General features: G+C 39.3%; 1 protein-coding gene across 1 annotated transcript; it reads right to left on the reverse strand.

Moving 5' to 3' along the window:
* Positions 1-1,065: 1,065 nt before the first annotated feature.
* LOC107982342 (uncharacterized) lies at positions 1,066-2,449 on the reverse strand. The gene has a single exon (XM_062963923.1). The coding sequence runs from the start codon at positions 2,446-2,448 to the stop codon at positions 1,066-1,068; it is 1,383 nt and encodes a 460-aa protein (XP_062819993.1). The 5' UTR covers position 2,449.
* Between the last annotated feature and the right edge of the window lie 13,857 nt (positions 2,450-16,306).

Consider the following 16,306-nt stretch of genomic DNA (forward strand, 5'->3'; position numbering starts at 1 on the left):
ATTAATGATACATCTCTCTTCTTGGTTGGCCTCACAAGTACAGCTATGCAAGTGCCACTTCTTATTTCAGCTGAGGAGGTCAGAACAGTGATATCTCTTTTGTTTTCGGGGGCAGGAAAAGTCACGGATGCTTGAATAAAGTTAGCTAGAGGACTGTGTTATGCTTTTATATGCCTTGGCCCCAAGCTCACTAAAGTCAGCCCGCCACATATCTGGATTCAACTGTCCACAACTTGAAAATAGTTTTTAATGTCTCAAAAGCAAAGCTTGATTTTGACATTTTATACAAGGGATACCATTTTAGTACAGCATTGTATATAATGAGAGTTGAACATCCACAGATTTTGGTATTCATGGGGCTTCCTGGAATCAAATCCCAGCGGATACCAAGACTTTACTATTCACTGTAACACGTGATAGCCTAAATGGAGCAGAGTGTTGAAAACTGGTTTTTTTTCGTGTAAGGAGTGACTTGAGAAACTGCATGTTGGTGTGAGAGAATTGGCCGTCTGCAAAGACGTTGCTCAAGGGATGCCCTGATTTTTTTTTTGTTATTTTTACCATCCTTGTGGGAGGTTTCTCTCATTGGGGCCGGGCTGTGGTGCAGGCCGGTTAGCAACCAGCTGCAATAAATCACTCTGACCAAGAGGTCATGAGTTCGAGGCCAGCCCGTGTTGGGGTGAGCACCCGACAATTAAAAATAAAATATAGCCCCTGCTCGTTGCTGACCTAAGCAACCCGAAAGATAGCTGCATCTATCAAGTAGGAAATTTAGGTACCACTTATATGTGGGGAGGTTAATTTACAACACCATTTAAAAAATCACCCATATACCACAATACATGTTAACATACATTTAACATATAATCTTATCTTTTTATCATGCAACACATAAACCATAAATACAAACCTCCAATGTTGCATATACACATAGCATATTCATATCTTATCATCTTTTCTGCTGTTAAGATTCACAACCTTAAATCAAAAGACATTTTAAAATACATTTTCCATAAATCATATTTCTAACAGTTTAATTTTTATTCTGGGTTATCCCCCAAGTCTTTATTTATACACTGGACCAAAACATCTTCCAGACACTTTGTCCAACTCATAGCAATCTTCCTCTCCAGTCCAGTTGGTACAGTTCTTCGATGTCTCACTCTGCGGAGCATTCCAGAGGTTAACGTGTTGTTGGGGACAACCACACTCATCCTTCCCAGCAACACAATGAACTCTCTCTGTCCCAAAATGTCTTTTGCGAAACTTCCAAGAGTCATTCAAGAAGTCTTGCGAAACATAGTCCAAGCACTTTTGTGGAACATCGAAAGTAAACTGATGATAGTTGAAACTGTCAATCTCTGCCGCATTGAAGTCCTCAGAACTCTCTCCGTTGAAAAACAACTTCTGCTGGTTTCTTGGTTCCCTGCGTTTGGCGATGATCCACAGGCTCAAGATGTCCATCTTCTTTGGTGTGTTAGTTGGTCCCTTGGGCTCTCCTGCGCACAGCAACTCAAACTGACCAAATCTGGTGTTTTCCTGAGGTAAATTTTCCTCTGGCCACACCTGCTGACCATGCTCTGTACTTGTAATGACTACAGAGGTAACCACTGAGCAAATAGAGTCAGTCATTTCCCAAAATTCCTTCAGAACTTCATCTTCCTTCTCATCTTTACTGGGAACCACATTGTTTTTTCTGTTAGCACCAAGCAACTTCATGTTACCATCTTTCTCTGGCAAATCTTTTGTAAAGGCACAGTCACTTTTTAAACTATTATTCTTTATAACAGTATTAATTTCTCCACGGTGTTCAAACAAATCATTTTCATTAATGACTGGCACTTCTAAATCCCCAATTACTTCAGCTTGCTCCACTCCTGTGTCACTATGGCACTGAATAGGGACCTCAGCCACTGGTGACACATTTACCTCAGCCACGTAATGAATCTCAAGCTGTGACTGAGATAATTTCTTTTGGAGATTTACGATTCCTCCATATTCAGCAGAATCTTCTACTGGTTTAAATTGAGATCTTACAAGATTAACAGAGTCGTTATTTTGAGATGGCTTCGACTCTGAAGGATAAATTTCTACTCTACAGTATTTGAAATATTCTCCGTACTCCACAACCTTTCTCTCAATTGGTCTCTGTCTTTCTATACAGCCATACCAATTGACTAACTTATTCCAGGCTTCAATAGGAATCACCTCATAGTCCACTCCTTCAATGGAATATCTCTTTAAAGCCTGGGTTTCTGAATCTGCAACAAGTTTTGAGTTGTCAATGGGTCCTGGGTAGTAATCATGCTTTCCTGCATAATACAGGTCCCAGCTTTCAAAACCCACATATCTCTGCCACTTTTTGAACCACTTATAATCAATCAGGCACCAAGAATCCCCTGGGCACAATGGCATCTTCAAAAGTGGTGCGAGCTCAATCCGCTGCATCTCCACATCCTCCCTAGTGTATTTAGAAAACCTCTTCAAGGCTAAATCACTAGGAGTTCCTGGTTGTGTTACCACAGAAGGCTGAGACAGTGTCAGCTTCTGTCTTTCCCATTCAATCTCCATCTTTCTCATCTCTATCTCTTTTTCCAATTTCATCTTTTCCATCTGTACCTGTCTCTCTTTATCCTGTGCTTCTGCCTGTCTCTGTTTCTCTTTATCCTGTGCTTCTGCCTGTCTCTGTTTCTCTTTTTCCTGTGCTTCTAATTCTAATTTCCTCAACTCTAATTGATATCTCATCATTGCTTCTGACATGGTGGTCTGTTGTTCAGAATCTGAACTCTCTTCCCCTTGGTACACCTCTACCTCTCCTGCTCCTCTTTTCTGCTTTCCGGTGGCCATTCTTTATAACTTTTACCTCAGAAATTTTAATGAGCGATCTCAGGCACCAAATTAGGGATGTTATACGTATCCCACCGCTTGCCGCCAATTTATGTCAAGACTTGATGTGGCAGAGGATGGAATCCCCTTTGAATCCCACCGCTGCCACCAATTTATGTAGGGAGCTGAGGTGGCGGAGAATGGGGTCCCTTTTAGAATCCCCTCAGCTTTGCCACCAATATTGTACAGAGGTGAGGTGTCTGACAGGAATGTGAGGCCGGGATGGAACCCTTTTGATCCCACACACGCACACACACAGATACCACCACTTAATAAAGATGTTTTATAAGAGATGATGCTAATTAATTATTTCTTTGATTATCTTCTTCTTCGCTGCCACCAATGGAGACGTCAGGCAGATGGTACTGGTTCCTTTAAGCTTTTTCTATTTGTTCCACTTCAGATGTTGATGTTACTTAACTTAATATGAGAGTATGACAGAGGCTTGATTTGAATAAAATCAAAACAAGTTTATTGCAGGTACAGAGCTTGATGGTTTCAGATAACTTGGTAAAGGCACTTCGCTTAATGGTTACAACGGTTATGAGGTGGTTAAACTTTCAAAATACTTCTTTCTTTAAGTTACACTAAACCCTGATCCTACTGGATCCCCTGGGATTAATTTCTCTAATCCACAGACTCTACAACTGACCCTAGACAAATCACCTAACTTGCCTAGTCTGGTCTAACCTAAATCTGACTCAAATCTTTCTATTTAAGCCAGTCTGATTCTCCACACAAGAATCAGATCCACCACTGTGACTGGAAAATCACAGACTCCTAAAATAAATCCTTTCATTTTAGGCCTGACCCAAATTCTTCTGAGTCACACTGATTCTCTACCTGAGAATCAGTTCCTTCACTGTGGATGGAAATCACAGACTGCTGGGTTTTAAAACATTCCCCTTTTCCTTTCCAAGAGGCGGTTGGCTCCGCCCCTGTTGCTATGGTAACCTGTTCTAGCATTCTAAGATGGCTACCTTCCCCCATACATATGGTCAACTGAAATACTCACCATTTTAAACTTAGCCAAACCTGGCTGTTCAAACAAATCAAATACACATATCATCTATATACAAAATATAATTATACACTTCTTTACAGGCGGAATATAAATACTGTAAATAAATATACAAATAAATGTCCCCGCATGGAACTGGAGCTGATAGAGGGAGCTCATCTCCACTCTTCCAAGGGTTGAATTCAAACTGGCAACCTTCAGGTCGGCAGTCCTGCCAGCACAAAGGTTTAACCCACTGTGCTACCGGGGGTGAGAACTGGCTGAAAAATCAGAGGAGGACTCTGAAGCTGCATATACTTTTTAACTGGATGTAAATCATAGAACGGCGCTCCATGCAGTCATGCCGGCCACATGACCTTGGAAGTGTCTACGGACAATGCCGGCTCTTCGGCTTAGAAATGGAGATGAGCACTAACCCCCAGAGTCAGACATGACTGGACTTAACGTCAGGGAAAACCTTTACCTTTAAATGATACAAACAAAGGGCAGTTCTCCACAGTCACTAAATCCAAGTTAGAAAGTGGATTAAAAGGAACCAGTTCCACTGCAGAGCGCCTACACAAACACCCAAGGAACTGATTCAAGGCTGGGATGGTGACCATAGTATCTGCTAAATGGAAGAAATAACGGAAATTGAGAACAAATTAAAAAAGAACCCTAAGAATAATAAACTTCTTCAAGAATTAATAATAAGACAAAAAAATAGAGAACATTTAGAATTAGAACAGAGAGCAAAACAACTAAAGTATATAAAACAGGATTTCTTTGAAAACGCAAATAAGCCGGGCCGGTGGCTCTCAAGGAAACTGAGGAAAAAAAAGGGAATCAACATATATAAATAGAATAAAAATTGGAGAGAAGTATTATTTTACAGAGAAAGAAATTGCAAATCAATTCTTTAAATTCTATAGAAAATTATACGAGAAGGATAAGATCCCAGAAGAAAACATTACAAGTTACTTGGGGAAGTTAAAACTGGAAAGAATAACAACCGACGAAAGGGAAGTATTAAATAAAGAAATCTCAAGAAAAGAAATAAAAGGTGCGATTAAAAAATTAGATGGATCCAAAGCCCCAGGACCGGATGGACTATCCGCAATATACTATAAGACATTTGAAAACGAATTAATACCACATCTCCAAAACATAATGAATATAATAAGAAATGAAAGAAAAATGCCAGATTCTTGGAAGGAAGCTTCAATTACGGTAGTACACAAAGAAAACACGGACCCAGAAGAGATTAAGAATTATAGGCCCATCTCCTTGCTAAACATAGATTATAAAATTTTCTCTAATATCTTGGCTGAGAGATTAAAAAATTTCCTAGTTAATTGGATAAAAGAGGATCAAGTAGGATTTCTTCCAAACAGACACATCAAGGACAACATTCGCATAGTTTTAGACTTAATAGAATATTACAAAGTAAATAGCCAAAGAGAAGTACTATTCCTAGCTATAGACGCCGAGAAGGCATTTGATAGGGTGAATTGGAATTTCTTCAAATTTTTAGCTCAAGAATTAGACATGGGGTATTATTTTCAAAATCTATTAGAAGCAATTTATCAAAATCAGACAGCAAAAATCATAGTAAATGGAATAGAAACAGAACCAATTAAAATTCAAAAAGGGACAAGACAGGGCTGCCCGTTGTCACCATTAATATTTATAATGTCATTAGAAATATTACTTAATAAAATTAGAGAAAATAAAGAATTACAGGGTGCAGAGATACAAGGAGTCAATTATAAAATAAGAGCCTATGCGGATGATTTGATTTGTTTTATAGAGGACCCGTTAAAGAAAGGAGGGAAATGGATCGAGACCATTAAAGAATATGGTGAAGTGGCAGGTTTCAAAATGAACATAAACAAAACTAAAGCTTTAGCGAAAAATATACAAAAGAAAAAACAAGACAGCATAATAGAGCAATTAGGTATACAGATAACTTCTAAAATCAAATACCTGGGGATAGACATCACACCAAAAAATATCCAACTACTGAAAAATAACTATGAGAAAATATGGAAGGGGATAAAAAAAGAATTAGAAACCTGGAGAAACCTAAAAATTTCATTATTGGGAAGAATTTCAACTGTCAAAATGAACATACTTCCAAAGATGCTATTCTTGTTTCAGTGTCTCCCAATCTTAAGGAATCAGAAAAATTTCATCAATTGGAACAGAGACATAAGTAAATTTATATGGAATGGGAAGAAGCCCCGCATTAAAATAAAAAATTTGACAGATGAGAAGAGTAAAGGAGGTCTTGCACTACCCAACCTGAAACTCTATTATGAAGCAACCAACCTGTTATGGATTAGAGATTGGATACAAATAAAAAATAGGAAAATATTGAATCTAGAAGGATTTGATCTGAGGATTGGGTGGCATGCATACCTATGGTATGACAGAACCAAATTAGAGAAAAATTTTTGTAATCATATAATTAGATCAGCATTAATAAAAACCTGGCAAAAATATAAAACCAGAATGTATAACAAAACCCCAGGATGGTTATCACCCTTAGAAGCATCACAAAGGAGGCTACTGGGATGGTCAAGTTGGCCAAAATATGAGGAACTAATAAAGAAACAGGATTCAGAGCATATACTAAAAACACAACAAGAGATAAAAATAAAGTATCCAAACATATCATGGCTACAGTATGGCCAACTTAAGGAATTCTTTAAAAAAGACAAAACTATGGGTTTTATGGAAAATAATAATAGATGGGATAGAATCTTTAATTCAGAAAGAAAAACAATATTGAAAATTTATAAAGTACTACTGGAATGGGATACGGAATCTGAAATAATTAAAGATTGCATGATTAAATGGGCGAGAAATATTGGGAGATCGATACAATTGGAAGAATGGGAGGCATGCTGGGGTAGGAAATTAAAACTTACATATTCATATGATTTAAAGGAAAACTGGACGAAGATGTTCTACAGATGGCATATAACACCAAAAAGATTAGGACTAATAAACAAAAGTATGAGTACAAAATGTTGGAAATGTAGAGAGGAAGAGGGTTCATACTTCCACATTTGGTGGAAATGTAAAAGAGCAAAAGAATTCTGGACAAAAATCCATGAGAGTCCACAAATGATTTTGGATAAAAAGTTTAATAAAACACCTGAAATATACCTATTAGGCATTTCAAACTTCCCCCCAGGCTCAAATGAAGAAAAGATAATAACATACTTAACAACGGCAGCTAGAATTACATATGGGAGATTCTGGAGACAAAAAGAAATTCCTAATAAAACAGATTGGCTAACTAAAATTTTAGAAATAAAAAATATGGACAGATTAACCTTTTTAATGTCTAAACAACAGGGAAAACCAAGAAAAGAAACAAATTGGCAACAAGTGGAGAACTACATAAATAAGAAGGAGAAAGGAAAAACGAATAAAAAAGAGGTCATACATCTAGATATACACACACACAGAAGGAAAAAGATCGGATGAAGAAGGAGAAAGAAGAAAGAGCAGAAGAAACCAACCCCACCGAAAGACCTGGAAGACCTATTTTTTTAAATATTTTTTATTTTATTTTTTATTTAATTTTTTTTTCTTTTCCTACACTTCTGTCTCCCCTCCATCTTCCCCCTCACTCTTACCTTTATCTTTTTCTTTTTATTCTTTATCTCCCCAACGCTATTTTATCATATACATGGAAATTCCTAATAAAGATTTATATTTTGAAATAAAGCTGCTGAATTAGAAACCGACTAAGGTTAAATAAGGTCTTATTCAGCTGTGCTTTCCTTGTTCCTTGCTAACCAGCTCCCTTGTTATGTAGAAAGCTTTGATCCATGTAGATGGACAGACACATAAGACTGAGTTCACACTATAAAACTAGAAATTTGGACTGCCGCTTGGGTCAGTGTCACTAGATGAGGTCTCTGGTTGGGACTTCTGAATGCCTCTCAAAGACAAATTCCAAGATTCTGTAGGATGTTGGCATGGCAGTTAAAGATCATAGTGCTATAACTATGTACAGGCAGTCTCCAAGTACAGTAGAGTCTCACTTATCCAAGCTAAACTGGCTGGCAGAAGCTTGGATAAGTGAATATCTTGGATAATAAGGAGGGATTAAGGAAAAGCCTATTAAACATCAAATTAGGTTATGATTTTACAAATTAAGCACCAAAACTCATGTTATACAACAAATTTGACAGAAAAAGCAGTTCAATATGCAGTAATGTTATGTTGTAATTATTTTATTTATGAATTTAGCACCAAAATATCATGATATATTAAAAACATTGACTATAAAAATGACTAGGACAATCCAGAAGCTTGGATAAGCGAGGCTTGGATAAGTGAGACGCTACTGTAATGATCAAGATAGGTTCTGCAGGTTTGTTCTTCAGCTGAATTTGTTTGTAACAGAACAGGTATATTTTTAACTCCAGATATAATATATAATATAATATATATAATATTGTATGTAAATTTAATTTGTAAGCTGCTCAGAGTCCCCTTTGCGGTGAGAAGGGCAGGATATAAATGTAGTAAATATATACATATCCATCCATCCATCCATCCATCATTTCTATCCCACCCTTCTCACCCAAGGGGACTCAGGGCGGCTTACAAAACTGGCAGAGTTAATGCCAATACATCATGCCAATACATGTATATGCCAGTACATGTATATGTGTGTGTGCACACGTTCACATGCTTTGGGTTGCATAGGGAAGGGCTAACACCCATGTGGTGTTTCTTTTTCTGTCTGTCCCTGACATAATTGGATTTTGAAAAAAAAATGGCTTGTTGTGGAATCAAGGATGGGTGAGAAAGCTTCACTGGAGACCTTTTTCCTCATGATAACTCTTTCAGGAGTGAATTTCCCTTCCTAGTGGGAGATTCCTTTCTCTTCTTGTTGTTTCACTAGGAGTTTTATGTAAGTCAGATGTTTATAACTTGAGGACTACCTGTAGCATGAAAGGGCTTTTGGTTATCTGTTACAACTTACATGGAACACAAAGGCACAGGAAACACACAGAAATTCTCCATGTCAATGACCTTTCTCAAATATATATTACAAAAAGAGACTCTGATCAATTCACTGTTCCAGATATGAGGCAAACAAGACATGCAATATGAGAGAAAGAGAAAGGGAGAGAGAGAGAGAGAGAGAGAGAGAGAGAGAGGAGCAGGGTCAGGCCAGGACATTTTACTGCTTGAAGCAAACTAGAAAATTTTATTTTCTTCTTCCCTACCTTTCCAGGGTCTGCCACTCACTCCCTTGAAGCTTAAACTGCTATACAAAGTTGCTATAAAGGTAAAAATGGGAAGCTTTAGATGTAATGAAGTAAAAAAAAACACAGTAGAAATACTTGAAAAATATATATACAGTTGTGCTATTGAGTTAACAGTTCAGAATAACACTACTGGACGTAAAATGGTGGTAAATGTCTATGCCCCACATGGTGCCACTCACATTAGAGCGTATGGGCACTAGAGGCAAGATTCATCCAGCATCCCACTTGGAAGTTTAACTTACTGAGGCTTGGGGTGGATTTACACTGTAGAATGAATGCGGTTTGACAACACTTCAACTGCCGTGGGCTCAATGTTAGGGAAATTTGAAATGAATAGTTTGACAAAGCAACATAACTCTTTGGGAGAGAGGCAAAGACCATTTAAAACTACAACTCTGATGATTCTATAGAATTGAGCCATGGTAGGTGAAGTGGTGTCACTCATCAACTCCACTGGACTGGCCATATTGTCTGAATGCCGGATCACCATCTCCCAAAGCAGTTACTATACTCAACTCAAGAACGGAAAATGAAATATTGGTGGGCAGGAAAAGAGATTTAAAGACGGGCTCAAAGCCAAACTTAAAAACTGTGGCATAGACACTGAGAACTGGGAAGCCCTGGCCCTTGAGTGCACCAACTGGAGGTCAGCTGTGACCAGCAGTGCTGCGGAGTTCAGAGAGGCACAAATGGAGAGTGAAAGGGAGAAACGTGCCAAGAGGAAGGCACATCAAGCCAACCCTGAGAGGACCACCAGTGTCCTCACTGTGGAAGAACATGCGGGTCAAGAATAGGGCTCCACAGTCACCTATTTATCCACTGCCAAGATACTATACTTGAAAGACCATCATACTCAGACAAAGAGGGATCGCCTAAAAGGTATCAAACTGCATTTATCCTTCAGTGTAGGTGCACCTTTGGAGAGGAAGCAAAACTCTGAAGACGTACACCAGTTCTTATAATCTACGCTGCAAATCTAAATTTGGGCAAATATCTGCTTACTTTCCTTGTGCCCAAGAACAAATGATTTCACCGTTTATCATCAACTCAGATTATTTGTTTTCTAGAATAAAACTTTGTACATGTCTATTCAGGAGCCCGGGTGGCAAAGTGCGTTAAAGTGCTGAGCTGCTGAACTTGCAAACCGAAAGGTCTCAGGTTCAAATTCCGGGAGCGGCTTGAGCACCCGCTGTTAGCCCCAGCTCCTGCCAACCTAGCAGTTCGAAAACATGCCAACGTGAGTAGATCAATAGGTACTGCTCCAGCAGGAAGGTAACGGCATTCCATGAAGTCATGTCGGCCACATGACCTTGGAGGTGTCTACGGACAACGCTGGCTCTTCGGCTTAGAAATGGAGATGAGCACCAACCCCCAGAGTCAGACATGACTGGACTTAACGTCAGGGGAAAACCTTTACCTTTACCTATGTCTATTCAGAAATGACTATCACTGAAGTTAATATAGGCTGTTGGTAGTATAGTGTGCATAGCATTGTGGTGTTTTGCATCACAATCCTAGGTGTTTGTTTACTAATAAAAAGATTGCAATGTGTTGAGTAAAACAGTTTCTGCATATAGACGTATTGTGTAGATCTCTCTTCTGCCTTTTCATCCTTCTTTCATAATTGCTGCATCGTTCCTAACTTAATATCCTCCTCAATTACACCTTACATTTCTTCTTTTTTTTTAAAAAAATGATCTAACATCCTAGCAAACTTGTACAAATATAAGATGCTCTGTATACATGGTTTATGTTTCTGCCAAAAGAACACAACAACTGTCAGTGCATAAATTTCTATAATCTTGCCCACTGGGGCTAAAACATTTGAAATTGTTTGTTTCTTGCAGGAGAATGAAACAGGTAAAGAGTTACATCCCTAGTCATATGCAAATCTTCCTCTTTGTTTCTCAGCTACAGAGGAATAAGGTATTGCAAAGCTGATATACAAGCTTAACTGTACTTACATCCCTCTCTTTCTCTCTCTTCCCTTTCTAGTCTCTCTTCCACAAACACACATATTATGAGTAAATTGTGATCATTGTTATATAGTAGAGTCTCACTTATCCAAGCTAAATGGGCCGGAAGAACCTTGGATAAGCGAATATCTTGGATAATAAGGAGAGATTAAGGAAAAGCCTATTAAACATCTAATTAGGTTATGATTTTACAAATTAAGCACGAAAGCATCATGTTATACAACAAATTTGACAGAAAAAGTAGTTCAATAAGCAGTAATGTTATGTTGTAATTACTCTATTTACGAATTTAGCACCAAAATATCATGATATATTGAAAACATTGACTGCAAAAATGGCTTGGATAATTCTTATAAGTCCGAGCAAGGTCCAGAGTAACTCCCAGGTATTTTGTTGTGCTGCAATTCTCCAGTGGGATTCCTTTCCAGGTAATCCTCAGGATGAAGCATCAGCAGTCTTAGGGAGAGAAGTCTAAAGGCCTTGTAAAACTACAGCTCTCATAATTCAATAGCATTGAGCCATGGCAGTTAGTGGTGTCAAAATATATTTGTTCTACAGTGGAGGGGCACCCTTATTCCTGATGAATCAATCTGACCATATGGCTGAGCAGAACAATTCTCTGTGAGTGAGAGAGGGGGGAAATGAATGCTCAATTATACATCCACCTCAGTAAAAGAACTGTGAAAGACAGGAGATCCAAAGATGGAGATAGATAGGATAGAGAAATAGTCTGCCTCCACGTCTTCCATCAGCTGCTACAGGACTGGCACATATGACCTTCAGTTCCAGGAGTGTCATGTGGAAATGGGAAAGTGGGAGATCCTGCAGATCCAAGTTTTCCAGCTGCCATGTTCATGGACAATCCCTTGTTTGTCTCCAGCAATGCCAGAATCCCAACATCAAAAAGTACACAAGCACTGACCCTACAAAGAAGATTAATTTAAAAATAAAGATAAAAGGTAAAGGTTTTCCCCTGACGTTAAGTCCAGTCGTGACCGACTCTGGGGGTTGGTGCTCATCTCCATTTCTAAGCCGAAGAGCCAGCGTTGTCCGTAGACACCTCCAAGGTCATATGGCCGGCATGACTGCATGGAGCACCGTTACCTTCCCGCCAGAGCAGTACCTATTGATCTAATCACATTGGCATGTTTTCGAACTGCTAGGTTGGCAGGAGCTGGTGCTAACAGCGGGCGCTCATTCCGCTCCCAGGATTTGAACCTGGGACCTTTCGGTCTGCAAGTTCAGCAGCTCAGCGCTATAACACACTGTGCCACCACCATATATTATAGTTATATAATACATGTTTCCATTTGTTTTTCATTATTTCAGCAAGTTTGGTTTCATCCTTTACTTTTGCTCTGTTTTATGCAGAAACAGCATTTTGCATTAATACTGGAGATTGTTTACCTCCTGTTTTGTTTGTGAATTGGTTTGATGAAACAGGAGGAGATCCCACTTCTTCCTGAGATCAGCATTCCTCAGACAGACTTGTCACACAGTTATTCTCCTTTCATCTAAATTATGACCACCTGAACTACTTATTGCCTGAATATTTTTTTCTGATACAAATGTATAAAGTGTTCAAACTGTGAACAATAAAATCTAAGGGCTTTTCAAATGTTGGATACTGGTGTGAGATATTGTTTGGAAGATAAGGAAGTGATTAGCACCATGCAAATATAATGCTAAAACAATCTCCCTAGGATACCAACCTGGCACACAAAATCCTTGTCATACCCATACTTTCTCAAACAGAGCATGGCTTAAAGTATCAAACAATTCTCAGGCTTATGGCTCTAACTATATGAAAGATAGTACGGTTTGATAGCAGTGCTTTTGTCCCCGAGTAACATTGGCTCATTATGGAACCATCCTGATAGAGTACTTTGATTAGACAAAGGATTTAAACATTACCCTAATCTGGGCTTTACTAGCAAGTAATGTCTCTGTGGATTTGTTTGTAATATCACCACAGTTCTTAAGAATATAGCTCAAAACTTCGTGTTGATAGATACAGTAGCGTGCTTTTGGCTTAAGCTACCACAAACCTGTTACATGCTTTGGAGTCATTTATGAGTTATGGGGACCCAAGCAGTCCATCCTCCAGGAAATAATGCCCTACTGCTCACTGGAGGGAAGGATATTAGAGGCAAAGATGAAGTATTTTGGCCACATCATGAGAAGACAGGAAAGCTTGGAGAAGATCACGATGCTGGGGAAAATGGAAGGAAAAGGGAAGAGAGGCCGACCAAGGGCAAGATGGATGGACAGTATTTATTTACAGTATTTATATTCCGCCCTTCTCACCCCGAAGGGGACTCAGGGTGGATCACATTATAACACACATAGGGCAAACATTCAATGCCCATAAACACATCAAACAGAGACTGAGAGACACACGCAGAGGCAATTTAACCTTCTCCTGAGGGGATGTTCGATTCTGGCCACAGGGGGGAGCAGCTGCTTCATCATCCACACTGACGGCACTTCCTCATTCCAGGTCGTAAATTAGTTAATCTTGCCTCCCCACTTTAGTGGTACCTTATCTCCTACTTGATAGATGCAACTATCTTTCGGGTTGCTAGGTCAGCAACGAGCAGGGGCTATTTTTTATTTTTAATTGACGGGTGCTCACCCCGCCACGGGCTGGCCTCGAACTCATGACCTCATGGTCAGAGTGATTTAAGGCAGCTGCTCAACAGCTGCACCACAGCCCGGCCCTTGAAGTGACTGGCTCGACCTTGAAGGAATTGGGGGCGGTGACAGCCGACAGGGAGCTCTGGCGTGGACTGGTCCATGAGGTCACGAAGAGTCGAAAACGACTGAACGAGTGAGACGACAACGGGGACCCTGAAGTGAAGCTGTCACTGAGTTTTCTTGGAAGCATTTGTTTCCAGGACTGGGAATTTCTGTTGAGGCTGAAGTGTGACTTGCCCAATGTCACCCAGTATGTTTCAACGTCTAAGCAGTAAACGTTTTTCACCCAGTGTCCTAGTCCAACACTCAAGCCAGTATGGCATATTAGCTCACAAAATATTTATATGAAGCAAGTTGTATTGTATTCAATAAAATGTACTTTTAGTTGGCACTTTGAAGATTTGGCTGCTGGGTACAATTATTATTATTGTTATTGTTGCACTCCCCCTTGATGGATTGTCACCTTGACGTGGTGAGGGGGCTTTCATGTTCCAATAAACCTGCGGGCACAACCACGGGAGTCACACACTCTCAGGAGGATCCAGACCAAGAACAATCTGAAGAGCATCGTGGATGGAGGGCGATTAATAAGTAATTAAATGATGATGATGATGATGATGATGATGATGATGAAGAAGACCCAAAGACCTCAGTGGCGGAGCAGGTGGAGAATAACATGGTACATGTTACAACGGCTGTGGAGGCGGAAGAAGGCTGCAACAGACTAAGAAGCCACTCTCGTTGTGTTAACCACACCACTGCTGGGACCTCAATCTGTGAAGACTGTGTGTTGACCGGCCGTGCACCAACCTCCACACATTAAAAAAAATCACGCACAGGCGTCTTCCAAGAAATGGAGGACCATCATCCTCGAACTACGAGGGATAATAATAATAATAATAAAACTTTATTTATACCCCGCCACCATCTCCCCAACGGGGACTCGGGGCGGCTTACATGAACAATACAATGTAACAAAATATAAAAACAACATATCATAACACAATTAAAATACAATAAATAATAATGTACAGTACAACACGAGATCAAAAAAGCAATATAACATGGGCGGGCCGCATGAACACTAAGTAAGTAAGTATTGTTGCACTAAATACCTTATTGTATGGACTAATTTGCGCATTGTACACCGCTTGTTCTCCCCTTTCATCACGGAGCCCATTACATAATGCACATCTACTTCTGGGCAGGCTCTGTGGTGAAAGGGAAGAGCAAATGGCATAAGTCGCAGCAGCGTCAACATAGGAGACTTCCCATGTTGCCTTTGAAACGATGTGGGGGGGGGGAGCCAGGTGACGGATGTTTCCCCCATGAGATGAAGCCAGCTGTAAGTTGGGCAATGCAAGACGTGGGGCAATGAGTTCTCCACTCCCTCCGATGCAGCCCAACGGATTTGCCGCAATGTGTGGTGAATCCATATGCCAATGTTATAAGGTTCTTAGTAAGGACATGTATTCAGATCCCACAGTTCTTTATGTCAGAATTAGAAACTTTAATATAATTGTATAACTGATGTGTAGAACACATGAATGTTATGCAAAATTGAAGAGTGCAGAAGGTGCCTTGCTTGCTTTGTTTAAAAACAGTCTGGCAGCTACATGTTGGAAATGTTCTACCTCAGAGGTTCTCAACCTTTGATCCTCCCAATATTTGGGACATCAGTTTTCAGAAATCCCAGCCAGCTGGGCCAACTATAAGGAATTCTGAGTGTAAAATATATATAATACACAATAATTTATAAATATATAATATATTGTATATACTTATAATACTGATAATAATATTATAATGTAATGCAATATTATACTAATAATAATAATAATACAATATAATAATATTAATTATATATTATATATTAAATATAATATTACTAATAATATTACCATATAACGATATAGTACAATATAGTAATTTAATGCTTATATTGTGCTATGCTAATAATATATTGTATGTACATTTGATTTGTAAGCTGCTCTGAGTCCCCTTCAGGGTGAAAAGAGCAGGATATAAATGTAGTAAATAAATAAACAAATAAAACACCTGGAGGACAAAAAGTTGGGAACCACTTCTCCAATTGGAGGTCCCACATTAAGCAGTTGGTTGGGTTCGATGGCCTATGAGGGCTCCTTCAAACATTAGAATTCCATCTTGTGCAGAAAGGCTGGGAAGGATGTGCATTTGTGGCCTTCAGAAACTGCTGCCCTTTGGATAGATCAGTCTAAGCTGTATGCAACAATGCACACAGTGCAGCTTCATATGCAATGAGATGGGGGTAAATTTTGAAATACAACCATGTATCATGATGTGACTATGTAGTGAAAGGAATCCATAATGGTCAAAAGGAAACTCTTTACTTTGGTCTCATGTATCTGGCTATCTATCTTGCATACCATGTATGCATGGGTAGACACATACAATCATGTTTCAAA

The sequence above is a fragment of the Anolis carolinensis genome, chromosome 1 (genome assembly GCF_035594765.1).
Source record: "Anolis carolinensis isolate JA03-04 chromosome 1, rAnoCar3.1.pri, whole genome shotgun sequence".
NCBI lineage: Eukaryota > Metazoa > Chordata > Lepidosauria > Squamata > Dactyloidae > Anolis > Anolis carolinensis.